General features: G+C 37.0%; 1 protein-coding gene across 1 annotated transcript; it reads left to right on the top strand.

Moving 5' to 3' along the window:
• The first annotated feature begins 3068 nt into the window (after window positions 1–3068).
• On the top strand, window positions 3069–11843 carry LOC148874415 (Protein kinase superfamily protein). The gene is made up of 16 exons (XM_088963807.1): window positions 3069–3204; window positions 3292–3836; window positions 3941–3999; window positions 4497–5498; window positions 5706–5772; window positions 5876–5938; window positions 8226–8289; window positions 8399–8492; window positions 8571–8654; window positions 8742–8831; window positions 9330–9357; window positions 9633–10160; window positions 10254–10315; window positions 10844–10953; window positions 11033–11120; window positions 11205–11843. The coding sequence occupies exons 2-16, from the start codon at window positions 3407–3409 to the stop codon at window positions 11478–11480; spliced, it is 3045 nt and encodes a 1014-aa protein (XP_088819933.1). The 5' UTR covers window positions 3069–3204; window positions 3292–3406; the 3' UTR covers window positions 11481–11843.
• The last annotated feature ends 249 nt before the right edge of the window (window positions 11844–12092 follow it).

The raw sequence follows: 12092 nt of genomic DNA, 5'->3' as shown, positions 1-12092 counted from the left end.
TATAATTTACCTAACCAAGATAAGACTAAATGAAAGACTTAGATTTGGTCAGGTTGTGCCACCTGTGGCCTAGCATGATGGCACGCGGGCCGTGCTAGGCATGACACTATCATGTAGGCCGAGGGTTTCAAGTCCATGGGCCAACACAACACGGAATGGCTTGGCCTACAGGCACCTAATAGGCCAAGCATAGTTCGTCCAAAAAAATTAGTCGTTGGGACCCTTGGGGGACCCCCCAAATGGTTAGTTTCAACTTTTTAGGGGGGGGTTATAGAAATACCCCCTTAATCAACAACTATAAGCCTATAAATAACTATATAGTGGGGTATTCATGTATGGCAATAGTGCCCATCTAACAACTATATCCTATAATATAACTACTTTGGGACTTTGGGTAAAGTGGTAAATGTTTTTATAATGACTAAAATACCCTTCCTAATAATTAAAAAATAACTTATTTTTAGGGTATTTTAGGCAATTGAATTATTTTCAATTCCTATAAATAGCCATATCCTCCACCAATCTCATCACACCAATTCAACAATTATGAATTATCTTCTCAATTCTTTATTCTCCTTATCTCATACTCTCTCAATCTCTCATCCCATCCTGTCATAGTGTCATACACTTAGAAATTTAGGAGGCTTTGGCCTTTGAGGCTTCAACCGTTGAAATCAAGTTGAGATTCTGAATCGGTAATCCAATCATCTAGGTGAGTGCAATTAAATTAATTTTTATTTTTGGCTCATCCTCCCAAAATCAATTCCCCAACAATAAGTTTACTAGCTTGATTTGGAAAGTATTTAAAATAGAAGACATTGATGGGAAGAGAAAGAAAGCTATTTGCCAAAAATGTAGGATTGGCTTTAACTTTAATAGCAAGGGTGTATTGGCCACTTGGGCAAACATTTGCTTTTCCATGAGAAACAAGAAAAAGACATATACTTTTAAAGATTTGCTAGATGCCAAGGATAAATTACAAGACAAAGAAGGGCATGACACTATTACACCGAATAGAACAAATGATTGAAGTCAAGGAGATGGAGTAGTTTTTTCAATTTTATTTAAAGTATTTGTTATTTTTCAACAATGTAATTTTTATATTTTAATTGAAATAAAAATCTTTTTTTTTCCAATTTGTTGTCCATTTTGTATTTTGGTAAGTTTTTTTTTTTCAATTTGTTTCCAAAGGAAACTTAAGTATTTTTAATTTTATTTAGCAAAGAAATTAAAAAAATCAAAATCTCAAAAAAAAGCAAAAGAAAAGTTTGGGCCTTTCTAGCTTAGATCGACCCTAGCCCAATCCCACGACATGGCTTGCATCCCACTTGGCCCAAACCCGCGGGATTAGGGGTGGATTCAAGCCGAGTCGAGCTGAATACTTGGCTATTTGATCTTGGCTCGCTGAAACTATGTTAGGCTCGAGCTAGATTTGATCTAGAGATTTGAGCTCGAGCTTGACTTGGTTCAAAGCTCGCAACTTCGAGCTTGCCTCGGCTGGGCTAAAGCTCGATTGCAAGTCAAGTTTTTTCTAAAAAATAAAAAGTATACATATAAAAATATTTTTTATTTTACATATAAAAAATTAAGAATTATAAAAATCATTTATTATTATACATATAAAAAATGCTTTTATTTTACAAATAAAAAAATAAGAATTATAAAAATTATTTACCATTATACATAAAAAATAAAAATATTATATATAAAATATTATTATATAATGAAAATTATTTATTATATATATTTATATATGTATATGTATATGCATATATATATTGTATATATGTATGCATGTATGTATGCATATATGTATATAATAAAAAATTATTTATTTATTATACTAGGCTTGGGAGCCTCACCAGCCGAGCTTCACTAAGCTTGAGCTTGGCTTGATTTGCAAATAAGCCTATATACCAGGCTCAAGGTCGACTTGATGCTTGATTTAAACCAAGCCGAATTAGAATAGCTTGTGAGAAACTTGACTTGTGGCCACCCCTATGTGGATGGCACAAGCCTGCATTGGCTTGGGCCGTGGCTCCTACCAGGTTGACCCCCCAAAATATCTTAGGGGAGGGAGACACGATCCAAAATGGCCCACAGGCCATGTGGTGCCCGCTAGCATGATTCCTTTTACAGCTCTTCTTAGATTAGTAGTAAACCATAATTGCAATTGCAAAATGCATCTCAAATGAAAACTTTTGCTATGAGATTTTCACGGTGGATGGTGGCATCACACCTACTTATTTTTTAAGATTTTTGAATTTTGATGAGTTGACTTTAACATCCACCATTGAAAGGACCAAACCGTACAGTTGCATTTGTTTGTGGTGTAAATTGGTATTGATGTAAACCTTCATTGTTAGTTCGGTTTTGTTGATGTTTGTTTGCAATGTAAATAAAGATGGATGTAAAAATCCAATATTTCCAATTTAGATTTGTTAGTATTTAGGTGGAGTAGAGTTTATCATGTTTTTTCAAAGTACAACGATTCATACATTTTAAACCAGTGGTTTTTAACTCCATCGATAGAGTTTTTCATCAATGCTCTAAAAAACGATTTGGAACCGGAATTGTTATGGCCACCAGTTTCTAAGTTAATGGTTTGATGTCTGATTTGAAAGAATGGCCCGTTTTGATAAAAAATAAAATACTAAAAAAATAATTAATAAAAAATAGTAAAAAATGATTGAATGGGTTGACAGTACAGTTTGACCACTTGAGTCAATGGATCATTAACCGATTCAACGGTTTTTGGTCAAGGACGGTTTGATGTAAAACGGAACCAATTGACTGAATGGTTCTCTAACCGAATGGTCTGACCATCCAGGTCAACGGCAGTTCGAAAATATATAAAAAGGGATGAGTAAACATAAAAAATACTGGCACGATCTCATTTCGTTCAGGACTACTTTCAGTGTTGTAGGGGTAGTTTTGTCATTTAAATATACCTTTTGAAAATATTCGCGATTTTCACATCCAGGTCATAGATGAAAATGGCGGGAACTTAGCACGTGAGGAGTGGCACGTGCTAACTCTCAAAACTCTCTTTCGCGCCTCTTCTCGTCACTATCCATTGTTCTGTCAGCAACCTATGCTTCCCTTCTCCCACCTTCTCTCTCTCTCTGAGCGGATAAATCTCTGGAGCAAAGTTGGCGTAATTTTGTCCAAGCCATTCAATCGCGCATCAGAAAGTTTCATCAGGTAGATCTCCCTGAAACGGTTCTGAAAACCCCAATTTTTTTGTCTGCTTATTGGATTTAAACCCTAATTTGCCATTTCTCTCTCTAGATCTGGAACCCGTGCCAATGGAAGCTTCGAGTCACTAATTTTCATTGGACTGTTCGGATCTGAACTTAAAGGCTGTCGTCCAACTTCAACCAGAGTTTTTCCATTTTAGTGCGCCATGGCAGCTTATCTTACAGACTCGGAGCAGTGTAGTGTAAGCTCGACGGACATCGAGAAAGCATGGCATCTTCTGGCTGTTCTGTTGAGCATAGGACGTCCTGCTCGTCCTGGGGAACTTTGTGCTAGATGCACTTTGTTCCGTGCGTCACCGGATTTTGTCGAGTCCTTGTGCTTAATCCCTCGTTCACCCCTGTTCTTGACGGATGATCTGTTTGTTACGATCTCTCTGTCCGCTTTATCGGCTTTGGAAGAGTTTGCGTCGAAGGCTGTTGGTTCATTTGTCCCGCGTATCATGCTTAGGGTTCCTGAACCGAAGAAATTATGGGATAATGTTGTTCGCACGTATTTTAGAAAGCGGAAGGCACCGAGGGCTGATCGCGTTCTTCTTCCAACAGCGAAAAGGAGATTTCTTTTACCTTCTCATAGTGGTAAGAAGTGCAGTTCATGCTAGAAAATAGAATTTCTTTAGATATTCCATAGAGGTTTTATCCAATTTGTTTGATATTTATTGATGAAGATAAACTGAACACAGATGAGGATGGTCAAATTTTGTTCTCGTTGTCGGACAGGATTCAAAGTAATTCTTTTGAGGTATCATTAGTTTCACCTCTCTTTATCTTGATCAATTTTCGCAGAACTTTTCTTATTTTCGGGAATTATTCGTTTTTTGGAATGATGCAAACCTGAGTGGGTGTCAGTTCTAATGAGTAACGGCTCCTGATTGGCTACCTGACACTCATTTTTAATCTTAACAGATACTTTGTTAATGCTTAAAATAAGATTTTCCCCATTATGTGACCTGACACACTCTCCACCATACCGTTTCATCAAAGCACAAGGGTTTTGAAATTCAGAGTTGCAGGCTTGCAGCATTCATGACTTATGGGGTCACATAAATCCATACTTCTCCAAAGCCCTATTGTTTTTCCTTCTTTCACCGTTTGTTTTTCCTTTTTTTTTTTTTAAACAAAGTATTTTGTTTAATAAAACCATGCGGTTTTCTTTCCATTCATTATCTTCTCTGTACTATTAATTTTTCACTCATGAGTCATTAGTATGGTAGCATCTGAATTCTGTGCATCATGCAGGGTTATGATATTGCGAATCATATGATCAGAAACATGAGTCTTCTATCAGGTGATAATATCAACATGGCATATGATTTGGGTAATTTAAATGAAGTGCCTGCAATGGGACCTTTGCTTCTTGAATCCAATGTTCAGTTGCCAAGTCTTGCAACGGACACTGAACAAATAGAAGTTAAAAATGAAGTCAAGAAGAAAACAGTTGTGAATAGTAAATTGGGTGGGTCCATGCACATACTAGGATACGAGCATAGTTCTGAAAATGTTCAAATAGATTCTAAAATTCCCAGCCCAATAACAGTGGAAAGGATTATGGCATATGATCCTGATACAGGTCCAGCTATTGTAACAATTACAGTGGAAAATTCAACCTCATGGAAGGAAATACAAAGAAATGAGGTGGATTTAAGAAACAAAACAGAGTTGAATGTGATATCTCGTCTAGAAGGAACACAACACAATGCTTCAGCCAGTATTCATGTTGGTCATCCTTTTGATGCCATAGTAAGCAGATCAGTTGAAGATTTGGGACTAAGAATGGAGGTGAATGACAAGGAAGAACGAGATTTAAATTATTCTGGTACCCATAGAGAAGATCCAGTAAACAATATTCCAACAGATAATGCTACTCTAATGGATGAAGTTGTCAAACAGGAGTCCCAGTTAAGGAACTCTAGTAATGTGATGATATCCATGAACAAAGAGCAAAAAGCCGGTAAAGTGGCAGTCAAGGCTGTTCTTCCATCAGCTGAAAACTCTGCTACCCAGAAGCTACCAACAAAATCCCTTCCCAGGCTGAAGACTGTTGACAGAGATGCCTCGGCTCTAGGACATCAAGTTCTCTCTAGGTCGTTTCATTGCAATAAAGATGCTAACTCTGCTAAACAGGAAGAAAGTAAGAGGGATCAAAGGTTCATTTCCATGAAATACAAGTTAAAGAACAGCCGTAATCATAATGTGCAAACCAAAGAAAACAAGGTAGATCCTGCGTCAATAACTCCAAAGGTAATGTTCTTCCCAGTAATAATGTAACTTGTGTCATGCTTGGCTTGATAGTTTCTAAGTTTTGGTAACTGCTTCCTAGTGGTTGGTTTATTTATTTATTTTTTTTTTGGGGGGGGGGTAACTTACACTGTTCAAGTTGTGCTATTTCAAATGATCATCTCCTTGAAGCTAAATGATTCATAATAATATTTTAATTGTCAAATGCAGAATCAAGTGGAGCAAAAAATACTGCCAAACTTTGAATCTTTTGTCATAGAGGAAGAAGAGGGATCAGGTATCAAAACCTCATCAATTGTTGGTATTCCAGTTAATTGCTCCTCAATTCATCAAGTACAGTTTGGTTCTTCTGTTCACTCTCTTTTTGCTCAAATATGCAGGTGGTTATGGCACTGTATACAGGGCTCGGAGAAAGGATGATGGAAAAACATTTGCTATTAAATGTATGTTAGTCATTAATAAGTATTTTATGCATTGTACTTGCTTATTCTGATTCTTGAATTTGTATGAGTAGGATAATTTGGTTGCATCTAGTCCAACATGCTTTTCTGTTTAGGATATTAAATTTTGTCAAGGATTTAAAGTATCAACATGATATGCCCAATACAGGGTGTATCGTATTGATTTTGAAGGTTGTTGACATGGAAAATATTCAGAGCTAATATCCATCCTAACAAATATATTTTCAAGGATCAAATTGAAAACAACAAAACTAAAAAAGGAGTATTGAGCAGTTGGCACACAATACATTTTTGGTATTGATGTATTGTGTGTCAATATTTTGAGTCTTGGATTTGATGCAACAAATATTTGTATTTAGTAGCTTCTTGTAAGGAATATTAACTTGTAGTAACCAAGACAGGCATTGATGTAGGGCTTCTTCACAATCATTTGTCCCATTACCATAGGCTTACTAAACATAATTTTGTTTTTTGTTATTCTGATTTCTGGGATTTGTAATTATATTATATAAGCAAACTTTGCTGCTTCAAATCTGGTTTTAGGATTTTTGTTTTAGGGGAAATAAGAAACCATCAAAAACCTAAAATGATGACTTTTATTGTATGAGTAACTGCATCTTTACATCTTGCCCCTTGTATTAATGAACCCAGGCTGTTAATGTAGAAGTTGTTTAACATTATTTTCTATGGATACCAAAGATTCAAACAATAGAAGAGTATAGGCAGGATTTTGAATGCTATTCTGCAAGATATTCTATTCTAGATAAGGTTCACTGCAATGTTGTGGAAATTTAATTTCAACTTGCCATACTCATAATTTAGGGCTTGGAGAGAAAGGAAAAAGAAAAAAAAAGTATGTCCTTATTGTTTTGATGTATAATTATTGCTCTCTCTCTCTCTCTCTCTCTGCCCCCTCCCTTCCCCTCCCTGTGACTATTGTATGCCTATCTTAGCAACTTATTTCATGCTGGACCACCAAATAGTAGTCTACTGTGACTGGAAAGATCTATGCGAAGCTAGAAACCAGACTATGAGGTCCTCAGTTTAGGTTTTTACACTTTTGGTTAAATGTTCTTGGGAAGGGGTCTGGGTGGAACTTAAGAGTGCTTGGAAATTTAAGAGAAACCAAGGGAAGTAGGTCCAGATTGTGTTATTTATGGATTCTATGAATTAAATAACAAAAATTAACAAAGAATAAAAGGAAGATAATGAGAGAAGATGGGAAACAGAGAGATGGAGAGGACAATTTACTGATGCCAAGAAAAACGTGAGAACAATAAGAAAGCAGCCTTCAGATAAAAATTATTCAACAAAATAAACACAAACTGAAAACAAAATATGTAATGTAGAGAAGAGATATAATATAATATAATACAGTCAGCACCACTAGGTTTCTCTAGGAGTCAAAATCAAACCTTAAAATTGCCAGAAACAATTCATGTTCCATTTTTTATGGTGTCAAATAAAAGTGCTCATGATGGCTACTGAAAAAATCAATTCATGTTCCATTTGTGCAGTTGTGCTGTCAAATAAGAACCACAGAATAAAGTCATGGTGGCTACTGAAATTTGAAAAAGAGCTCATGATTCTCAAGCCAGACCATATAACAGTTGTGCCACTACTAGGATGAACAAAAATTCAGAAGTTACAGATTTAGATAACCAAACCATCCAGATGAACTTCAAGATCTTTTCTCTCCAATTTGCTGGGTGAGCACAGCATTGGTCTTGCGGTTATGATTGCATGTACTATATACTTTGTTCACTACTGAACCCAGACACTAGCTCAGCTTTTGGACAGTTGTAATCTTTTGGCATGTAAAGATACAGAATTGTGATTGAGATGGTTTATCAAAGAATCCTTTTCATGTCATTATTTTGATCATACACCACTTTGGAGAGTATATGCCTTTTGGTTACAAGTTTTGTCTGAACCAACAATGTTAATAGTAGATAGTCAGATCCCAACTGGGATGTGATTGTATAAATGGATGATTGATGCCTGTAATTTTTAGTTGTATTCCCTTTTAAGTTAACACGGTAAGCTTGATTTCTTTAATCTTTTATCATGTCTATTTAGGTTTCTACTCTAGTAGGTAGTTTAACAAGCCTTCCTCATCTAGTTTTGTGACAGTTTTCAAAAAAATTCACCACTGCTTCTGATTCTGAATTAACTACAAGGTGTCAGAAAAGTTTATTCAAAGAAAATCTTGTCATTGTGCTTTTTTATGTTTCTTTGGGCCCTCATTTTTTCTTTTTGATTTCTTTAGGCCCTCATGCAAATGCTCACAACCACCATGTTAACAATGAGTTGAAGATGTTAGAGCGATTTGGGTAAGGAGACCAAGATATTTATTGTATTTTGTGAAAAAAAAACATTGCTACCCCCTTTTAAGTTAAGGAACTGCAAGTTCTGATGTCAAGGTAATTTCTTTTGATGCAGGGGTAGGAACTTTGTGATCAAGTATGAAGGTTCTTTCAAGAGTGGCAACTCTGAGTGCTTTGTTCTAGAGCATGTTGAACATGACAGACCTGAGGTAATTATTACTTTATTAGATGCTTCAGTGGGTTATATTGTTATTTCTTCTCTCAGACCATTTTGCTTTAATTTGTAGGTGTTGAAGAGAGAAATAGATATATTTCAGCTACAGTGGTATGGTTATTGTATGTTTAGGGCCCTAGCTAGTCTGCATAAGCAGGTAAACAATCTGCAAAAGGACTTGTGCATCTTGGTGAATTTTGAGTCTTTTTCCTTTAGAAAGGAAATGATGTCTCAATGTTTGCAGGGAATAGTGCATAGAGATGTTAAGCCTGGGAACTTCCTTTTTCGTCGTAGTCTTAACAAAGGCTACCTTATTGACTTTAACCTAGCAATGGTCAGTAATACTTATCTTTCTACTGCCTCCTTTCCTTTTTCTTACAAAGTACCAATTTGGGAGGGCTGTCCCAATTCAATTTTTCAGCTTTCGTTCGTGCATTTCAAGTCAAGGAAGATGAAAAAGAAGTTTTTGGTGAAAAACATGGAGAGCCAGAGCTTGTGGTCATTCGGCCACTTGACTGGCTGTGAGATCAAGCTTCATTCTGTAGCATATGCAGGGTTCTAGCCCAGATCTTTGTGCTGTCATTTTTAAAATTCTTTGTTGAAGGCAATAATGCCCATTTCCTTTTTTTTTTTTTCACTCTATTCCGTTCTTTTTGCCATAATTATTTTTGTAGCAGTTTCTCACCAAATGTTGCTTGACTTCGTTCTAGCTGCTACCGTTAAGTAGCTACGCTTAAGCTTCAGCCCTCCCAAAATGGCTAAATATGCTTGAACTTGTTGAGAACGTGAATTTTTTTTTAACTTCTATTTTTATCTTCTCTTTTTTTCACAGGATCTACAGCAAAAGTACAGCTCCAACAGTAAGCTCCCTGTCCTGTCCTTGAGTCCATGTTCATCTTTAGTTCTTAAAATGTGGTTTTAAGCATATACATGAAAGTTGCCTTTTATACGAGTCTTATTTACTTTCCATTTTATTTAATACTTGATTAAGACATGGCATGCACCAATGGGCATACAAACTTAGAAACAGTTCTATCAATGGCCTTTTGTATCTTCTCCAAGCTCTTTGCAGTATTTCTTCCCTTTTGCTTTTCAGAAGAAACAAATTGATGGAATTCTTTTTTTATTTTCTTAGGAAAATCAAAAACAAATTGCAATGTTAGCTTTAATCATGCTACCCCGCCCATTTCCAAATCTGTTCCACCTCCCAAAGGTAGTAAAGTAATAGGTGGTAGAATCTGGGAGGCATTCAATCGGGAAACTGCAAAGGACACCAAGTCACCTCTTGAACCAAAGAGAATGAAGAAGAGAGCTGATGTGGGTCATGCAAAAGCCTATCCTGAAATGGCTAATAGAACCACATTCAGAAGCCAAGGTGCAGATGGTTCTGGCATAACCTCAACGAAAGATGCAACAAGCACTAGAACTCCTTCAGCAGAGAGATTGAGGGAACCCCTTCCATGCCAAGGAAGGAAGGAGTTACTCAGTCTAGTGCAGGAGGCAATGCAAAGTCCAAATCGTGATGCATTAAGTGTTCCGGCCTCTCAAAGGAAGAGGATTGCTGCTCCTGGGCAACTGGAGAGGAAACTTTTTTATCTGACTCCAATGCCTTTGCACTCTTCTGGAATTCCTGTTCCTGGTGCTGGCATGTTAAAGAGTAAGGGTAAGTTACCTGTTTCATGATTATTCCAGCATTGGTTTAGTAATTCTCTCCAATAAGGTTTCAATGACCAAGCATTTTTTCCTTTGTTTTTAGGGTATGGAAAACACAAAAGAGAAGGGCCTTGTGTGGGAACCAAGGGTTTCCGGGCTCCAGAGGTAATTTCTTCTCGCTGTTATCACTTTTATAATAAATTCAACAGCCTTTATTTGTACCCTGATCTCTGCTGATCCAAGGATATCACCTGAAACTTCTCAAATTTTCTGTTCTTTTTGAGATGTGCATGAATGCATAGACATTCATACATGTCATTTTTTCATGGGATTGAGTGGTCATTTTTATGACAGTTAATAGAACAGAACACCCTTACAGTAACTCTAATTTGGTGGTCACCATCTTCTCAAGTTAATTACTGAACATTTGCAATGAGTGATCCTCACATGCAGCTCACACATTTTTTAATTTCTTTCTGTTTTTTTTTTTCTTTTTAATTTTTGTATTTTTCAATCATCTGTTTTACTGATACAAAATTTAGTATGGTCCATATGGTGGATATATCAATGTCTTGGACCTTCAGACTTGGTACCACAAAAAACGACCCATCCTTATTGGTGGAGGCTTATACATGCCCGTGTTTGTGTTCTATGATCAAATTGTCACCACCATTAAATTTAATGTTTGTGCAGGTCTTGTTCAGATCTCCACATCAAAATACCAAGGTTGATATCTGGTCTGCTGGGGTTACCTTACTTTATCTGATGATTGGAAGAACACCTTTCGTTGGTGATCCTGAGCAGTAAGATGCTTGTATTTCCCAAAACGTAGTGGTTTAATTCTTTCATTTGTCCACTGACCATATATTGCGGTCATTACAGGAATATAAAAGACATAGCAAAGTTGAAGGGCAGTGAAGACCTATGGGAAGTGGCCAAGCTACACAACCGTGAATCCTCATTCCCAGTGGTACTCATGAGTTTGAATTTCTTGAATTTGATTTTTCTCCAGTAGCAATAGTACGTTGTGTTAAAGAATGCCTATTTGTTGCAGGAACTGTTTGATATACAGTCCTTACCATCACTGGAACTACGGGCATGGTGTGAAGCTAACACAAAAAGACCAGACTTCCTTGATCTGATACCCAGATCACTATTTGATCTTGTTGATAAGTGCTTGACTGTGAACCCAAGACTAAGGATTAGTGCCGAGGAAGCTCTTAGGCACGAGTTTTTTGCTTCATGTCACGAGGGCCTCAGGAAGCAGAGGTTGTTGAGGCGGGGCCTCAACATGGACCCAGGAAGTTCTCTTTCACATGGACAAGTGTGACTGTTTGGGTGCAGCTGTGAAGTTTCAGATTCAGGGGCAAATGTGATGAGAGCTGTGAAGTTTTCAGCTTACAACTGACACCAATGTACTGGGCTAACACCTTTGGTTTCTTGTATGCAAGCAAAATGTTGTAAATTGTCCAATCTCAGTGTGCCGTTCATTCTTTCCTCATGGTATCCAATTGTTCCATCCTGTATCTCTTTTTTAGGTATCTTCTGAAGGGTTACACCGTTACACAGTAATGGGGGGTAGCCTGCAACCTGCAGGATCACCAGCCGGTTGGCAGTTGGCACCTTACATCCTGTTTCTCTTCTGTATCAATGATTTCAGTCTAATTTAAAGGGTAATGATATTTTTAAATAACTAGGTAACTACTCTTCGAAGGATGACAAATTACATTAGAGGAGCCTCCTCCAAGTGTTTTTTTTTTTTTAAATATTACTACATCTGCCCTCCCCTATAATTTGCTTGACTGCTTTAAGGGTCCAACTGTCCAAGTCCTTGTTGTCTCCAACCATCCATTAAAGCCTGCAACCTGCAACTTCGGTTGGGCAACTTGAGTGGATTTCCGTTCAACCAAAGCTGTAAGCTCGATTCAGTTCATTTCTTACA

This window comes from Nelumbo lutea, chromosome 1, assembly GCF_056320005.1.
Source record: "Nelumbo lutea isolate HS-2025 chromosome 1, American lotus-T2T, whole genome shotgun sequence".
NCBI classification, from domain to species: domain Eukaryota; kingdom Viridiplantae; phylum Streptophyta; class Magnoliopsida; order Proteales; family Nelumbonaceae; genus Nelumbo; species Nelumbo lutea.
This window is presented reverse-complemented; position numbering and strand designations above follow the sequence as displayed.

Coding starts and splice junctions, on each gene's coding strand:
- LOC148874415 (XM_088963807.1), top strand. CDS start 3,407: ATGGCAGCTTATCTTACAGACTCGGAGCAGTGTAGTGTAAGCTCGACG. Junction 5,939..8,225: donor AAAAACATTTGCTATTAAAT/GTATGTTAGTCA, acceptor TGATTTCTTTAG/GCCCTCATGCAAATGCTCAC. Junction 10,954..11,032: donor TTCGTTGGTGATCCTGAGCA/GTAAGATGCTTG, acceptor CGGTCATTACAG/GAATATAAAAGACATAGCAA.